Source organism: Aedes aegypti, chromosome 3 (assembly GCF_002204515.2).
Source record: "Aedes aegypti strain LVP_AGWG chromosome 3, AaegL5.0 Primary Assembly, whole genome shotgun sequence".
Lineage (NCBI taxonomy): Eukaryota > Metazoa > Arthropoda > Insecta > Diptera > Culicidae > Aedes > Aedes aegypti.
This window is the reverse complement of record NC_035109.1, coordinates 9869983-9889242: the sequence shown is the minus strand read 5'-3', so window position 1 is coordinate 9889242 and position 19260 is coordinate 9869983. Positions and strand designations below refer to the sequence as shown.

The following is a 19260-nucleotide window of genomic DNA, read 5'->3' as shown; positions in this document are numbered from 1 at the left end:
TCAGTTGATGTGAAATTTAGTTTTACTGTTTTATGCTTTTCACACTCTTAAGGATTTGTGAGAGCTATGAAACGTTCTGTAATTTGATATTCTTTATGAACATCGGAACATGAACATGTTCTAATGCTTGAGATGAATTATTTATGTTTTTTGAATATTAACTTTGTAATGCAAGTCTATCATGCTACACCTCCACCCTTCGGGAGAGTAATGTATCGAAGAAAAATTACTCGTGTATAGCTATGCTCCAAATACCGTTTACATAAAAAATATACTTATTTGATCCTATCGAATTTCAAGCTTCTTAGTGTTATACTAAGAAATTTTACCTACCCCATTTGATTGTCATTTTTTTTTGTGTTTTATTCTCTTTTTTATGGGTGTTAGGCTCGGTGGATCTCTTTTGTATTAAAATTTATTGTTAGTTATCGATACAATGATTAAATCAAAACTTTGTGTTTTTTTTTTTTTTTTTTTTATTTTTATGCTTTAATAAGTCGATTTTTGTGAACTGTAATATTCTCATTATTTTGTGTCAAATAGTGATTAATTTTACAATTTGGGTCATTGATTTCGACTATTTTATAAGGTCCTGAATAAAATGAATCAAGTTTTTTTTTTGTTTTCTACGGTTAAATATACTAAATCTCCAATATTTAGATTTATTGGGTTGATATTTTGATTTGCTTGATTTGTTCGTATTAATTTTTGATCAATTAATTTTCTTCTAGCGATTTCATTTGATTTCTGAATTTTAAATTTAAGTTCATGATAATAGTCCTCGTAATTATAAAGTGGTTCTATGCCTTTTTCGTATATTTCGTTGGGTAGTTGAGCTTTTCTGCCAAAAACTAATTCAAATGGTGTAAATTGATGATCTGAATGTGGAGTGGTGTTATAGGAAAAACTGTAAAATTTTAACCAATCATCCCAATCTGTATGGTGTTCATTTGTAAAGGATCTCAGATATTCATTCAAACATCTGTGATTTCTCTCTAATGAACCAATAGTTTGGGGATGATAAGCCGTTGAAAAGTTTTGTTTAATTTCCAAAATTTTGCAAATTTGTTCTAAGGTTTGATTTTTAAATTCGGTTCCTTGATCTGACCTCAATTCAAGGAAATTTCCGTACACTAATATGAAATGATCGACTAATGCCTTGGCAATGACATTAGCTTCTTTGCTTGCCGTTGGTATTAAAACAACATACTTCGTTAAATCACATTGGATTGTAATTATGTATCTATTTTTGTTATTACTTAATGGAAGTGGTCCAACTGTATCAATTGAAATCACTTCAAATGGTGTGGAAGGTGTTGTGGTAACTATCATATTTTCTTTAGTATGTTTAGTAATTTTATTTTTTTTACATAATTCACAGGATTTTACGAACTGTGATATGCAACCTTTCATATCCTTCCATTTATATTTTTCTCTTATCTTGAGATAAAGTCTATGTTGTCCAATATGACCTCCTAATGGGGTCTCATGGTTAATTCTAATTATTTCATGTATTTCATTTTTATCCGTTATGAATTTTGGCGGATTGTAAATTATTATTTGCACGTGTCTAACTTTTTCATTTGTTATTTTTTTGAAAATATTTATAGGCCATAACTTGAAAAGTTCATTATCCGAAGATAAAGCAATCTTTTTAATTTTCATCGTAAATAATAATTTCTCTAATTTCAGAAGAGCAAACTCAAGTGTTTGACTTCCGTTTCTTATAAACTGTTGTTGCACTGATGCAACATGTTTTTTACTGTTCTTTGAAAAAATTATCATTTCAAGAACATTGTTATCATAACTAATTCTTAACTTATGCAATTTGTTGGTAATGCTTGGATTTTCAGTTACGTAAGTAGAGAGGTGATCAGGCTCTTTACTAACAGTAACCTTTGGTGTTTCTGCGGGTGTTGTAGTTTGATTTTGTTTACGGGTCATTGCTCTTGTATTAACCTTCAAAATATTTATTTTTTTCAATTCTTCAGACGTTGTGACAATACGTGACAGTGCGTCTGCGATTACATTAGCTTTGCCTTGTATGTATTCTACGACAAAGTCAAATTCTTCTAAGTCTAAACGCATATTTGTGAGTTTCGAGTTTGGATTTTTCATTCCAAACATGAATACTAGCGGTCTATGGTCTGTTCTTACAACGAACTTTTTTCCATACAAATAAGGTTTAAAGTAGTTAATAGCCCAATGTATCGCTGTTAACTCTTTCAAAATTACTGGTTTATTTTTTTCTCCTTTCGTAAAGGTTTTACTTGCGAAAGCTATCGGTAGCTCGCTATTTTCAAATTGTTGAGACAGTACTGCTCCACAAGCAATGTCTGAAGCATCTGTCGTCAAAATAAATTGTTTATTAAAATCAGGATATTGAAGAATCATTGGTGACATTAAATAATTGCGTAATGATTCGAATGAATATTGACATTCATCCGTCCACATAAATTTTGAATTTTTCTTAAGTAAATTATTCAAAGGACTAGCAATTTTTGCAAAGTTTGGAACAAATTTCCTGTAGTAATTGCAGAAAGCTACAAATCGTCTAACATCATCCGCATTGGATGGAACTGGATAATTTTTAATTGTATCAAATTTAGAAGGATCAGGTAATATTCCTTTATCAGTTATTTTGTGACCTAGATAAGTCACTTCTGATTGAAAAAATTTACATTTACTTAGATTGAGTTTTAAATTATAGTGTCTCAATCTGTCAAAAACTTGTGTAAGATTCATTAGATGGTGGTTTACTGAACAACCAATCACAATGATGTCATCAATATAAATAAAAGCTAATTCGGGTGTCAATCCAGCCATGGCGATTGTCATCATACGCTGGAAACTATTTGGACTTATATTTAATCCAAATGGTAAACGCGTAAAATGATAATGTCCAGACTGTGTTGAAAACGCTGTGAATTTTCTTGAGTTCTCATCTAGTGGGATTTGATGAAAACCAGACATCAAGTCCAACGTGGAAAAATATTTAGCTCTTCCCAATTGATCCAAAATAGTATCAATCCTGGGGAGAGGAAATTTATCAGCAAGGATTTTTTTGTTAAGCTGTCGAAAATCGACAACTAAACGCCATTTCTTGTCATTAATATCCGATTTTTTCGGTACCAACAAAATTGGAGAATTATATGGGGATACTGAGTGTTCGATAATGTTTTCACCCAGCATCTTATCCACTTGTCTCTGAATTTCATTGGTTTGGGCATGTAAGTTTTTGTAATTCGGAATATATATCGGACAGTTGTCCTGCAGAGGAATTTCCTGAGTATAAAAATTGTTAAAGGTTAAAACATCATCAGGTAAACTAAAAATGTCGTGATATTCTGCAATGAGGTTCTGTAAACCTTTTACTGCATCTAAAGGTATTCCAATAGTTTTAATTTGATTCAGAATGTCTTGCTGACGATTCTTCTTATTTTTAATACTACTATTAATTTTCATTATATGGTAATTATAGAGTGGTTCCATTATAGGTTGGAATCGTGAATACAATATATGTACAGGATTTTCTGTAGTGTTGATAAATTTAACATAAGGGTTATTAGATGATATGATAGTATTTCCACAGAAAACGCCTGGCAATATTTCCGAGTTCTGTTTGATCTTTCGACCTTGACACTTGCTTTTGCCGGGGCGAGCGACGAGGGCAGGATCAAACATGTCGCGCGTCGGTCTAGTAAGTGAAAAAGTGGCGTGATCGGTGAGTTCGGTTGGAGTAACTGAAAAAGTGCCGCGATCGGTTAGTTCTGTTTGATCCTTCGACCTTGACGCTTGCTCCTGGGCAGTGCGTCAAGAAAGCCCGAACAGTTTTTTTTTTTATTCTTTTTGGGTCGCGCGCTTATTTTTTTTTCCTGAGTGCTTTTTTATAGCCGAGCAAACGAGTGAAGCCGAAAGTGGATTGTGGCTGCTCAGTCAAGGATAACGGATCAATTGGTGAGCTCGTTTCATGCTACTATTTCTAATCTATAAAATATGTATGACTGCACATTCAATCGTTACAATGGTGGGATGTAAATATGATTTTTCAACAAACTATGGATGGTTCGTCACTGTGAGTGTCGACACAAACTCTGATTCATGATTTATTTATGTTTAACATTTTTTTTCAGAACACCTCTTATATACCTTTATTTTTGTAATTAAAAAAACTTTGAATGGTTCGACACTACAAGTGTAGACTTGCGAAAGGTTCACTTTATTCAACAAACTTTGGATGGTTCGCCACTGTAAGTGTCGGCATAAGAATAAGAGTGTTCTATGATGTCCCAACCAATCGAGTTTTTTGTTTCTTTTCAAATGAGTAAAATATAATAACACATGCTTTCGTCCTGACAGCTGTAGGAATGTTACATTTAGGTATTTGTTCAACAAACTTTGAATGGTTCGTCACCTCAAGTGTCGGCATAATTTTCCTCTACATAGAAATTGTTCATATCAAATGAAAATATTATATTTACGTATAAGCATGTATATATCTCACAAATCATTGTTTATTATGGTCTAATCGCTTATCAAAGTGAATCCTATGACCCAACGATCCTCCCCATTAACAAACATCCCTCCCAGTAACCTTTGTGGAGATGCAGAGGCAAACACGGTCACCAAAAAGCAAAGGTTACACACTAACATTCCTTCCCCCAATCCCACCTGACTGCAAGGACGTGGCCGGCGCCGTTATTGACCCTGTATAAACAGAGGCACTGAATTATGCACACTGAAGAAGATTATGGCCAATCCCAGCCGAACTTCTAGTTGATTCTTTGTGCATTTTCACTGACTTCGGTCAATCACGGAATAGCAACCATTGATATGTGTAGTCAGTCTAAGCTAAGCTAAGCTAAGCTAAGCTAAGAAAACGCCTGGCAATATTTCCTGTGAATGCACAACCATATCGTATGTATATGGAATATTTATAATTCGCCTAATGACTTCACTTCTTTTCGGTAAGATAAAGCCATTGTTTAAGTTGTCTTGAATTGGTATAGTTATTTCTTCATTATTTACATTAAACTTAAGTAACCAAGACTCATAATCAATTATGCATCTATGGGAACTTAAGAAATCGCGGCCTAAAATGCCGTCTGTCATAATAGGGAATTCATCATTTACAAGGTGGAATTTATGCTTGATGCACAGTCCTCCTTCAAAATATAGGTCAGTTTCTGCTGACGCGATGGTTTCAACCGTGTCATCAGTGATACCTGTTAACTTGATCTTCTCCGTTATATTTATTAGATAGTTGGGGTGTATTTTACTACGTTTGAAAATAGATATGTCTGCTCCACAATCTATTATGAATGTGTTTGTAGTGTTTGTCATCTGAACATTGACCGATATGAAATTGGACGCGTTCAGATTCATCGTGAGTACGGGAACAGACCTGTTGTTCCTAAAAAATGATTTGGAACTTGTTGAGGTTGTTGGTGTTGCCTTTGCGGTGGCATCATGTTACTTGGCACCATACTCACCGGTTGAGGCAATGCACCGTTTGGCGCAAATTGACTGGAAAGCATTGAACCATCTACCTCATTCATATGATATAATCGTCTATTACCGGAATGGTTCCAGTTTTGTTGTCTTGGATGTTGATGATTGGTATTTTGGTGATTGTATCTTAAAAATCTGTTTGATGATTGTTGAGGAAAATTTGGTGTGGTTTGACGCGTATTATTACGTGTGAAACCTCTAAAATTACCTCTAGAGTTGTTGCCATTGTTGCGATTTTGATAATTTGATTGATAACTTGGCTTATTTTGAGGAAATTTCTTTCTCATCTGTAACATTGACACAGATGGTTCGTTGTTAAAATTCTCGTTTTCCACAACGATATTCAATGCCTCAGAAAGCGAATCAAATTTTCCAACTTTCAAAAGCATTTTTGTTTCCTGCTTCTGTGATGCGATAATCAAGGATTGAATGGCAGCCTTGTTTGCTAATTTTTTTGCTACTTCATTAGGTACTTCTTCTCTAATGTAAGCTTGTTTCAATTTATCTGCTAGTATGTCTACTTCCTTGGTAAACCCAGAAGTTTCTTGGCCTTTTTTTGGTTTAATATTTTTCAAGTTAGCGAGAGCTAATTCTGAACTGCTTTTGTCAGTGCAGTCAGCAGAAATTTTATCCACAATTTCTTGGTAATTAGCCGGAACGCCAGTAAACAAATCTCTGGCCTTACCAGTCAACCTAGTCAAAATGAGCTGAATGGCAGGGGCTTGCTGATCTGCTGGCACTATAGTTTGCACCAATCTGATAGCATCAATAAATGATTTTACACCTCCTGGATTTCCATCGTAAGAGGGAATCAGTGATGCTAATTCAGATGCTGTTTTTATGTTCAATGCCATTTTAACTTTTTTTGAAATCTTGATCAGTCTAATATTGAATATTATTGCGTAACTAAGTGATTTTAATGATATTGGTTTTGAATATTTCTTAAGTTTTGTTTCTAGTATATAAATTATTTCATCATAATCAAGACGTGCTGCTTTTATAAAGAAATCAACATGTCTATTATCTAAAACATCTTCATATTTCAAAAGAGTTTGTACGACTTTATTGTATATGGTTTTAGTTAAAAGAATTTTATCCTTTAGAGTACTTTTAAGGTATCTTCTAAAAGGAGATTTTTTTAAGTTTGTTTTAATATTATGTAGTTTTCCAATTAAATTTTGTATTTCTAATTCAATTCCACTCATTGAAAACTTTTAAAGTTGATCATAAGGTTAATTGCATAATAAAAAAAATAAAATTTTTCTTTTATGGTTTTTCGCTCAGGGGCAACCATGTGATTGGATCGTCTCCTGGCAAATTTTCAATTCTTGCTATCAATTCTTCCCACGTACGGGGGGTTGTGTTTCTTTCAAAAGGTGCAAATGGTTCTGGACCATTACCCTTTTCAACTTCATTTAAAAATTTGAGAAAATCTTCCCATTCAATGTCATTCATTTTAAAATTTTAATTATAATTCATATAGTTAAGAAAAATATCAATACCAAATGAAATTTACTAATAAAGGCATAAACTTTCATTTATGTTCACCATATAAATCATAACATATTATTTCTTAATGGGGAATATTCATTCTTCTGTTATTTTCCAATATAATTATAAAAGTAGATTTACAATGCACAATTCACATATGAAAATTATTAATTAATGTTAGTAATCAATTACGGATTTGATACGCTCACCAATAGTTGTCTTCCTACGGGTAATTCTGCTCATCGCCATGTTCCTGGCTCTGGCACGATCGTTGCACCTCGGTCACTGCTGCTGCTTGTTGATGTTGTTCTAACTGTACGTTCTCATCTTCGTAGGGGCAGCTCCATGTTGCCGGTTTGCCCTTTGTTGGGGCGGCTCCAAGTTGCCGGTTCGCCCGTGGATAATTAATTTTCGTTTTCAATTCACTGCACCGCGGGATTTTCTTGTGTCACGCGATTCTGATTTTCCGCACAATTTGAAGATTATTTTGTTCACTTACAAGAATTACACTTATTTGAAGATTATTTTGTACACTTACTCGTTACAATTGTTCAGTTTATTTTTATCGAATGATTTAAAATGTTTATTTTTATTCACTGCACTTGATTTCTTACTCAAACTTTTTCCAGTACAGCAATACTCTTAGCTGCTTTGAGTGCATTTTTTCGAGTGTTCTTCTTTATCATGTTGTAAACCATTATCACTGTTTGGATACCAACCATCACCAAAATTAGCCACAACTTTAATGCATTTTCCTCATGGAACTGTTGATGGTTTTCTAGGAGATTAGTTATTTGAACATTTGCGTCGCCTTCGTTGGACGACTTTGATGCGCCTTTTCCCATAATTGAATCTCACTTATCACTTGAATCTCACTAGCACTGTTTGAAAAACTTCCGATTTTTGTTTTGTTTTTTCACTTGTTTGCTTCATGCAAAATCAATCACTAGATCATCTAGTTGGTGATCAATAATAATCCACTTCGGACTCCGAAAGATTCGAAAGTCACCGGTCGCCATTTACCGTATTAATTTTACCGTATTAAATTTTAGACTTGTTGATTGTTCCGTTGTCTACAAGATTATATTTATTTAGAATCATTTTTACTTACAAGAAGTCTTACAATCATTGAATTGCTTATGTTCTAAAAGTGTTCTAAAAGAGGCGGTACTTGGAGTTAACTTTTGGTATGTAAATATAAGCCAATCAGAATTTAGCACTATGCATTATAAGCGAAAAGAAATATAACCATTGGCCTCTTGCATCGTGAGAACGATGCACTTGGCGTAGGCAAGGAGATCGAATTACGCTATTGCATATATCGATTGTCTGGAATGATCGTTGGCGTCAGAGTGTAGTGACAATGACATGGGTCATTGCCTGAGTTGTAATTTGGAAAAGGTTGGCAATAATTTGGTTTGAATGTTAGCATGATATGAATGCTTGGGAATTGTGAAGTAAGGTTTTTATGATCGTGGGAAGGTTCAGCATTTCAGTTGATGTGAAATTTAGTTTTACTGTTTTATGCTTTTCACACTCTTAAGGATTTGTGAGAGCTATGAAACGTTCTGTAATTTGATATTCTTTATGAACATCGGAACATGAACATGTTCTAATGCTTGAGATGAATTATTTATGTTTTTTGAATATTAACTTTGTAATGCAAGTCTATCATGCTACAAGATGCTAATTTGTTGCTGAAAATCCAGAATTTGTAATCGTGCAACAGGTAGATTTGAGGTTAGGGAATCGCCACTGGTTGAATGATTGATTGATTGATTCGCAGAAAATGATTAGATCATATTCCTATAATTCATAGTGTATTTTAGACTATTTCTGAACCATTTATCAAGAATCCTCACCACTATCCAGAAATTATTAGTTTTTTTCCAGTAAGCTCAGTTAAGCTACCTCGAGAATCTTCATTTCACAATTCTTCGAAGGATACAAAGAAAAACAAATAGACAGATTTCATAGTATTTTGATGTTTTAATAAGGAAATAATAGAACAATATCACTGACTGTTGAGATTCAGAGTGTATTCTAGTTTTTGTCAAATCTGGTCTGAAAAAGGATATAAATTTTGATCAACCAATAAATAACTAATGAAGTTGATCTAACCCAGGCCTGCCTAAACGATCTAAAACCGAGGGCTTTCCGAGCTAAAATTGTGTGGCGGGCCATTTTTTTTCTGCGCTATGGATTACAACATTGTCAAAAAATCGATCAAATCAAGCAGTGGAAAAAGGGTCGTTTGAAAAATTGAAGGATATTTAAATGGTTTTAAGCATCATACTAAGAGTTCCATACAAATAATTGCAGCTATTTAGTTATAATCTTTCCCAGCACTCTGTGTCAAATATAATCATGAATGCTTAACAATCCTTTTGAAAATCCTGCTCTGGATTATGTAAAAATGATGTCTAGGATTTTATAAAAAAAAAATACTCAGCGTTCGGTAAAAATTAAAAAAAAAAAAACTTACTTTATCTAACCTGCTAGTATCTTAAAAATCTGTATTCAAATTCAGATTCGAGCTCTGGATCTTAGCCAAGATGTTTTAGAAATTCCGTACAGGCTTCTGCATGGTGCTGTATGAATTGTAAAGTAAGGTGGGGCAAAAGTTCGACCTTAGTGGTATAACCAAAGTTTCCAGGAAAACAATAGCAGATAAAACAAAACAAATACCATACAGTGAACTTTCAACATATTGGCTATAATTTTGCAGAACAAACTTGTGTCAAAATATTTACCCATTTTCAGTTATAACAGTTTCAAAATTGATTGTCTTATTCGAACTTTTGCCCCACCGGTGGGGCAAGAGTTCGAATCTAGTGTGGGGCAAAAGTTCGCTGGCTAAAACCCAAAATATCGATCCTTTTATGACAGGCATACTTTACACCAGCCGTAAACTTAAGTTTGCCGAAAAATACACACTAAATTTTTATCAAAAAATTGCCCAAAACCGGGTTAATTGTAATATACTCAAAAATAGCAGTTTTTCGCAAAACTAAGTGGAAATGTAAAATTTTGGTGACAGTTTTCACACGATGAGACAAATATAACTAAATTTGAAGATAATATGTGGATTTTAGGCAATTTGCAAATTTTTCCATGATTTTATACATGGGTCGAACTTTTGCCCCGCTGATTCGAACTTTTGCCCCACTATGGGCCAAAAATGGTTTTCACACTTCACAGTTCAGTTTTCACACACACTTCAAAGCAACCTTATGATAGGCCTATAAACGCCCTTACATAAAATATTGAAAAAGATTTTATCTTCAATTGGTTCCATGCAACGAAAGTTTGACCAAAAATTACAATATTCACGTCGAAAAACAACAAATAGCCATAACTTTTACAAATCTCAATCGATTTTATGATATTTGGAGTAAAAGTCTCTTACTTGAATAGCATTCGAACCACAATGACATTTATAAGATTTGTTTTGAATTGAGCTAGAAATCTTAAAAAGAAACTCTTACCCCACTCGAACTTTTGCCCCACTTTACTCTACCTGTGATTCCACCAAAATCATGCACAAGACTCGTGTTCTGTAATCATTACGAAAGCTTCCGAGGAATGAGTTGCGGATTCAGTGTTTATCCTAAGATCCTGCGGATAGCTTATAAAGATTCTGTTTGAGTTTTCATGAACGAGGATTATATTGAGGATTCGGTGAGAACCCTGCTCATCATTTTTGAACAAAAAACCTTTTTTTTTGTGAAAATTCTGGCCAGAATTCTGCAAAAATCCACTACAGGATTGTGTAAATTCCATTACCAAAAAATTGGTAATATGATTCAGTGAATTTGAGTTTCGTCAACTAAGCCTTCCTTCAAAAACTAGAAATTCAGATTTGTCTATAAAATAATGAAGAAGGTCTTAATAGAAAAATTGTTGTCCTAATCAATTCAATGTTATTATTGAAATATTTACCTATATCTCATGGTTGATATGTGTAAGAATGGTTTACTGAACTAAGTTTACTAAAAATCAATAAATTCTATAATTTTGACATATCAATTCAGTTAATTTTAAAGAATCAAATATATAATATACAAAATAAATTTAATTAAATCGCGATTTGAGACTTGGTATGTTTCAATTAGAAATAGATAGAATATTCAACGGGCCAGATATGTGAAGAGTCTTGAAACTGTTTGTGGGCCGCACAAAATGAAGCCGCGGGCTTGATGCGGCCTGCGTGCCGTACGTTGGGCAGCCCTGATGAAACAAATGATCTTGAAGCTTTCTCATGAGAACTAGACTGCAGTCTAGTGTAAATGACTAGCATGGAAACAGTCACTTTCAGTTTGCTGTCTAGGATTACAATTTTTTTTTTCTAGACTTCTGTGACAAAAAGATTTTGCCAAAATTTGTCATACACATAGTTTTGAATGTGGACGCGCCTCTGGAAACTGGCTATTACTTTTGAGATTGACATTGACTTTTGTTGCATCTTCCAAGAATTCGTCAAAAGGTTTGGTCAAGAGTCTCATCAAAAACATATCAAGAATGTGGTCAAGACTGCCATGAAATTTATTGGGGATATTTGGCAGAATTCGCAATAAATCTGTAAAAATCCATACAAAATCTCGTAAGTGCCTCATCAAAACTTTGTCATAGATCAAGGACTAGTCGAACTAGTAATTTAAACAAAGCTTCATCAAGAATCAGTATCACCAACAGCTTCAAATGAAAATCCGCCAAACGGAACTCTTAATTATTCTGCTTAGGATTTCAGTAGATTTCCCAAGATATATGTTTTTTTTTTGTTTAGCTTTTCGACAATTTCTATGAATCTACTAAGAATTTTAGGCAATTCTAGAATCCACTAAAAAGCTAATTAGGATTAGTTAGGAATTAGTTAGGATTCCAAGATTAAACATTAAAAATTTACAAGAATTTAAATGGAAATCTAACAAGTATCTCGCTAAGAACCTTGCCTGGAATCCCTGAGTACCTTTTTAGGAATGTTGATCCTTATCGTTAACTATCTCTATACGAACTCACCGAAGATAAGTCGTGATGCGAAGTGTGAATGACAGGTAGACGTACACTTCCTGAGATTTTTTTCAGTTTCGCCCATAATGTGTGTGTGTGTGTGATCCATCTAACCCCCACTGTCCGGCAGTGGTATTATGGAAAAAAGTTTTCAGCAAAAATGTAGTACATTTTTGCAAAAAGCTTCAGTCCGGGAGTTAGAAGGTGATAGCTCTATTGCAGATCCAGTGACCCATTTCAGAATGGCTGGAGAGACACGTCCATTCAGAAGTCACTTTCACTAACAACAAGCCCCGCATGTATGCATAACCGTTATCAAATGGATAATGATAATACATACACACTTCCTGTTTTGAAGATGTTTACTTCGAAACTGGCGCGTATTTAATTTTTAAGTAGCAATAAATATGTAATCAGAACAATCTCACCAAAATCCATCCAAGGCGGCGGTGTCATCAAATCCAATCAGTAATCGATTTTCTTCTTCTTCTTTTTTCCTCTGGTTGGCATCCATTTCCTTCTCCTTGTTACGCATATACCATTTCTCGTTGCCAGATCACATTTCGAACATGTTTTATCACTACTAATTCTTACTTTCACTTATTTTATTTAACGTAACCACTTAACATCATTTGTTCTCGGACCATCCGTCCTTGAGGCGTAGTGCCGTCGGCCGCAATACAAGCGCGACGGCGAAAGAAAATCACGAGGGTGCACAATATTAACAAAGCCAGTAAGAATCGGCCAAATAACATCACACTGAACGCGTCTGGAAGGATTATTCACGGCGTTTTTTCCAATATTTACTTCCGAATTGAAATCCGGATGGCGTGGCACCAGCCAAATCATCGGCCAAATTGTGAAAAAAAAAAGTTTCGCCCATAATGCTTTGAAATTTAAACCAACCGGTAGTTTTAAGTTTGAAATACACATTTTCCCGGGGTGTTCTTCAAATTCCCGGGTATTTCCAGTATTTTTCCCGATCATTTGTAATTCCCGGGTTTTTCCCGCTTTTCCCGGATTTCCCGGATGGATGGACACCCTGGGTACATTAACAACTGTTCAATAAATTAAAGACAAATATTTATTCACAGCGGCACCACAAGTGAATGAAAAATGACCCAATCTCACCCCATAGAGGGGGTGACATTGGGTCACTGTAATTAAAATAACTTGTTTTTGAGAATATGATTTCAAAACCATTCACAACTGAAAAATATTGATAAAAAAAACGATGCAAACAAGACAAAAAGATATCTAAGATGTTTCACAAGTATGATAAACCCACTTAAAAGAAAAATTATACAGAAAATTGAAGAGCTATGAGAAAAAATGTGTAAACCCAACATTTATCGTCAAGTTTACATAAATTTTCTTGGTTTTTCCCTCAAATTGTCTTCAAAGTCTCATCTCCATTGCTATAAAGCCCATTCAGTTTCCCCAAAGGTGTACTGAAACAGTGATTATTTTAAACCTTCGCAAATAGTTAAAATTCGGTGCGACATTCCACGATCAATAAATTTCAGGCAGAAGTTGACGTCATAATCCCAGTATTTCAGCGATCCAACTCATTTGTACTTCCGTGAGATTATAATATTATATGAAAACACTGATAAATAATCAAATTTAGAAAAAAAACACCCTTTTGATAAAAATTAACGATGTTGCTGCGCACGAAACACAGTTGCTGGTTTGAGAAGTTGTCAAAATGCGTTGTATTGTTATTCAATGCACGGAATACTCAAGTGGACTTGTTTGATGTTTCAGAGATGCTGTATATAGAAAGAATAAACACATCTTGATGAAACAAGAGAACACCCGACACCGTAAAATGTCAAAAAAATGGACTTGGAATTTTATTTACTATCGTTCTTGCTTGACCCAATGTCACCCCCATTTTCAATGTTTTAGACATCGTACCGAAAAAAAATAATTGTTTTGTGGGAAAATCAAACAGATTCCGGAAAATACCTGTGATGTGTAATGAAAAGACTTTCAACATTCTACTAATACAACGATAGAGGCTAGAGTACATGCGTGATACTTTGTACAGGAGAAATTTAATGTTGTAAATTTTAGCTAGTTTCAACATGCAAGTTTATAGATGTAGTAAACAAAAACTACTATTTCTAAAAATGTATATTGTTATGAATTATGTGTAATAATATGTTCCCTAACATATGGATTATTAATTTTAGTAATATCAGCGTTATTAGCTGAAATATTTCACAAAACATATTTTTCCGTTTTGACCCAATCTCATTCCCTAGACCCATTGTTACCCCCATCGACGGTACTAATGATTTTGGAAGACATTCAGTTTTTAGGTTCTTGTCAAATAAGGTAATACTTCGTTCTGTGTCCATCGTTCGTTCTTAGGTTAATATATATTATAAATATAAGTAAAGCTTCACAAGAAATAAACTCCCTCTATCTTAAAAGATACAAGCACATAAAACATCGAAATCAACTCACCCGATAATCCGTATTCTTGCCGGACTTGCAGCAGCTGGGACACTCCCAACTGTTCGGCAAATCTTCATTCACGATGCCGTTAATCTCCGGCGCCAACCGCTGGGCGCAATCCGGATGGGTGATTTCGTAGCAAACCGAACACTCCATCAAGGAGGACGGTCCTTCCTGCATTTGTGCTTGTAGTTTCGCTTGTGCTGGTGCCGTTATGGGCGCTTGCCGCCAACCATCCAGGTGACAATGGATACACTGGGCCGTCACCGGAAGCATCGGCTGCAGACACTGACGCATCATACAGGTCTGCTTGGCTCGGCCCGGTCCACCAAACTTTACCATGTCTAAGCAAAAGCTGCACTCGCCACAATCCGACCGTTGACAGGCTTCACAGTTCTTGCACCGAGTTCTTCTCCGCCTCGGTCCATTGCCATCGCGTTTCTCCGCACTAGATCTTCCGCCGCCACTGCTAGCGTTGCCACTGCTCTTCTTGTAGGGGCCACGTATTGCACCGCCTCCCGGACGGGTTGGTTGCGGCGAGACGAAATTACGATCATCGTCGTGCTGCTGCTGTTGACTGGGCGGAGCGGCCATCACCGTTCCGTTGGTATTGACGTGATCTTCCTGTCCGACTGGAACCTGTTGGATGGTGGAAGAACTTTCCATTGGAGGGGCTAACCTTTCCGTTGGTTGAGGGTGTGATGGCATCATATCTTGGGTGTTTTCCTCTAGACTCGCTTGGGAGCCTTCTCCTTCTTCTTCGTGCGAAAGTGGCGTTTTGGTTCCACTTTCTCCGGCGTAGTATTCGTAGCGCTCTCGCAGGTACGAATTATTGCTCTTGTTGAGATCTGGATGGAGTACGGGTACTCCGGTGATTGCCTGCTCTGGATTGTCCTTACAGTGACGTTCGACCAGAGTGCGCACGTCTTTGATGAGAGCCACAGGATCCTTGATCAGATCCGGGACGTTCTTCTTTTGCGGTGGTAGATCGTACAAGTACATTACAATTTCCTTCAGTCCGAACAGTTCGTAGTGAGTTAAATGCACATGCGGTTTCCCGGCAAGTTCGGTCTCCCGGCCTGGTTCACCTTCCAGATGAGAGTGCCCCAGCAAAGTGTAGACATACTTCGCCAACACGTACCAAAGCATTTCTGTGAAGAACGGATACCGGAACTTTTGCGGTACCTTGGTGTTGTCTTCGACTTGGGCGATCTTCAGCTGCTTCACTATTCCAAACGAGTGGAGGAAGTTTCCTCCGAATACTAAAGAATCAGTCGGTGTATAGACGGCGTGAATCCAGCCAGTTGGAATGAAGAACGTATTACCTGCCGTCAGGTAAACCCTCGCGCACTTTTCTACCGTATCACCGAAAAACACATCCGACTGCTTGCCGGACAGGACCCACTTTTCGTACAACTGTAAATTCTTCTCCGTTGGTGGGATCAACCAAAACACTTTGCTACCTTTGAGAATATGGTACCACACTGACGTCCCACCGAAATCCACGTGGAAATCCGTGTAGCAATTTTTCACTGACATCAAACAATACTTTTGCACTTTGGGGTACATCATTTCGTTTAGCACATTGGTCCCCTCGACCTGCGATTCTTTCAACTGTTTCGGCCACACCACATCGACCCAGTCGATCTGGCGCACAATGTTCGGGCTCTGCACGTAGTTTTCCAGCTTTGTGTGCGAGAACTCCAGCGAAATCACATTCAGCAGCTTCTTCTTGTTGGTATCTTCGTAGTACCGTTCCCACTCCTTCATGGTCATTTCGACGTTTTTCTGCGTGTTGACGTCCATCACGTCCAGGACGCGGCGCGATCCGACGCACATCCGCACATCGTTGATGGTGAAGTTGGCCGAGGGCACCTGCAGTCCGAGGCCGGTCTTCTCCTTGAACAGCAGGGGAATGTTGAAGCCGTACTGCTGGAGGAAACTGCAATGGATTGAAATGAAATGGCAATATTAGATTTATTCAGCGCAATTCATGAGTTTGTTAGGTATGTTATTGCAACTTATTTTTAAAGTTTGTTATGAAATGCTAATATTAGTATGGGCCACTTTCCTCTTCTAAGGAATCCTGTGTCAGCATGCTAAGAACTACTTTAAGAAACTGATTCACAAAGCCCACATTAAGCACTTTTGTACTAATATATTTGAAATGTAAAGCTGCGTTACAACGCATTCTTTACGTTATGTAGCTCAAAATAATTTCTGGGTTCGCTTTGTCAGCTCAGCAAACGTTCCTATTTGGAGAGTCAGAAAAACTCGTCAATCATTTGTAAGTAATCTACCAAGAAATTCTTGTAAATTTAGATAAATATATTATCAAAAAATCAACAGGATGTTTCTGAATTAATTCAATTGAAAGTTTACCAAAGACTTGCCACAAAACTACTTCTATGACTTCAAAACTAATTCCATTACATCTCTCCGAAATTCCACAAGAAAGTAAGATTCGGGTTTACTGCCCATATTCGAATAACAGTCCCATATTATATGGGATTTCCTATTTACATGGGACTGTTATGCGAGTATGGGCAGTTTAGGGTTAACTGACAAATCAATAACAATGAGAAAATAACGAATGAAATCTGTGAGTACAATTTCAAACTGATTTGAAAGTTTCCTTCTTCCTTTCCTTTTGATGGCGCTACGTTCCAGTTTCTCGATCGTTCCACACTTCCAAGATCCTGCTTTACTCGATCAAACCACCTAGCTCGTTGCGCCCCTGCTTCGTCTTGTACAGGCCGGATTCGAAATGAACACCTTTTGTGCGGGTTTGTTGTCTGGCATTCTCACAACGTGTCCCGCTTATCGTAACCTTCCAGCTTATTTGACTTTTTCGATACTGGGTTCACCGTAGAGTTGCGCAAGCTCGAGGTTCATTCTTCTCCTCTGTAAGCCGTTCTCATATACTCCACCAAAGATCTTCCTAACGCTAAGCACCCGTTAGCGTTAGCGTAGTTACGGTATACTTCGTAGATTGGATACTAGCAACATTCATGTTTCTCTTTGATAAACTCATTCAGACTGCTTTCAGGAACAAGAATAGCAAAATCATGAATATTGCTATTCCCGGCCACGCCCATCTTTACCGTAACTTGGGATAGGGGAAGGAAACGTTGATGTAGCACTTACTTAATGCGAGGCCACCGACTCAGAGACACCCTCATAAGTGCTACGGAGGTGGAGGTTACGTACCAGTCAGGCTAAGGCCTGGGTGGCCTCTGCTGTACGTAGGAGACGTCTCCATTCGACTCGGTCCATGGCTGCCCGTCGCCAGCCACGCATTCTGCGAAGGGTCCGCAGATCGTCCTCAACTTGATCGACCCATCTTGCTCGCTGCGCACCACGTCGTCTTGTGCCGGTCGGATTGTTTTCGAGAACCATTTTCACCGGGTTGGTATCCGACATTCTGGTGACATGCCCGGCCCACCGCAGCCTCCCAATTTTTGCGAGGTGGACAATGGTTGGTTCTCCCAGCAGCTGGCGCAATTCATGGTTCATTCGCCTTCTCCACGTTCCGTCTTCCATCTGCACTCCGCCGTAGATGCAGTGTTGTGAAAAACTCAATTTCTCACAACTCACGCTTGAGATTTTTCATGCGTGAGTTGTCAATCATGCATTTCAGCAGTCAAAAAATCATGGATGAGTTGGCTCACCTTTTTAACTCATTGTCTCGTATTTCCACAGTTTACTCACCCACGGCAATAATTTCTTGTTAGTCTGGTAAAATTATGTTAATCCTTTCTAACGTAAACAACAACATTCGGGTTTTACGAGTTTTTGCCGGGTTTTGCGACTGAATCATTTTTTACGGTTTGAGTTGATTGAGTTGATTTTGCATCAAAATCTCAAGCGTGAGATTTGCGAAGCAGATCACTAATGAGTTTGCTCTCACGGGAGAGCGTATTGATTGAGATTTTGAGTGTGAGTCTATCAACACTGCGTAGATGGTCCGCAACACCTTCCGTTCGAAAACACCAAGGGCGCGTTGATCCTCTGCACGTAGGGTCCATGTTTCGTGCCCATAGAGGAGTACCGGTCTAATCAGCGTCTTGTAGATGGTCAACTTCGTGCGATGGCGAACTTTGCTCGATCGGAGCGTTCTGCGGAGTCCAAAGTAGGCACGATTTCCAGCAACGATGCGTCTCTGGATTTCTCTGCTGGTGTCGTTGTCGGCGGTCACCAGTGAGCCCAAGTACACGAAATCTTCGACAACCTCGATTTCATCACCGTCAATATGAACTCGAGGTGGGGGGCGTGCCGTGTCTTCTCTTGAGCCCCTCGCTATCATGTACTTCGTCTTTGACACATTGATGTTCAGTCCGATTCGCCTAGCTTCAGCCCTTAGTCGGATGTACGTGTCCGCCATCGTCTCAAAGTTGCGTGCAACAATATCAATGTCGTCGGCGAAACCAAGTAACTGAACGGACTTTCTGAAAATCGTGCCACTCGTGTCTATCCCCGCTCTTCTTATCACACCCTCTAAAGCAATGTTGAACAGTAAACACGAAAGGCCATCACCTTGCCGTAACCCTCTGCGAGATTCGAAGGGACTCGAGAGTTTCCCTGATACTCGGACTACGCACATCACTCGCTCAATCGTCGCCTTGATCAATCTTATCAGTTTGTCCGGGAAACCGTATTCGTGCATAATCTGCCATAGCTGTTCTCGATCGATTGTATCATAGGCCGATTTAAAATCGATGAATAAATGATGTGTGGGTACATTGTATTCGCGGCATTTCTGCAACACCTGGCGGATGGCGA

The 19260-nt window shown here is 37.4% G+C and overlaps 1 protein-coding gene across 2 annotated transcripts in view; it reads right to left on the bottom strand.

Annotated features, from left to right (window-relative positions):
- LOC5570227 (jmjC domain-containing histone demethylation protein 1) overlaps positions 1 to 19260 on the bottom strand; it is a 91775-nt gene that overhangs the window by 14125 nt on the left and 58390 nt on the right. For both annotated transcript variants that reach the window (XM_021852704.1, XM_001658956.2), the window contains one exon: positions 14488 to 16420. In XM_021852704.1, coding sequence (XP_021708396.1) covers positions 14488 to 16420 — 1933 coding nt within the window. The remainder of the gene's footprint in view (positions 1 to 14487; positions 16421 to 19260) is intronic.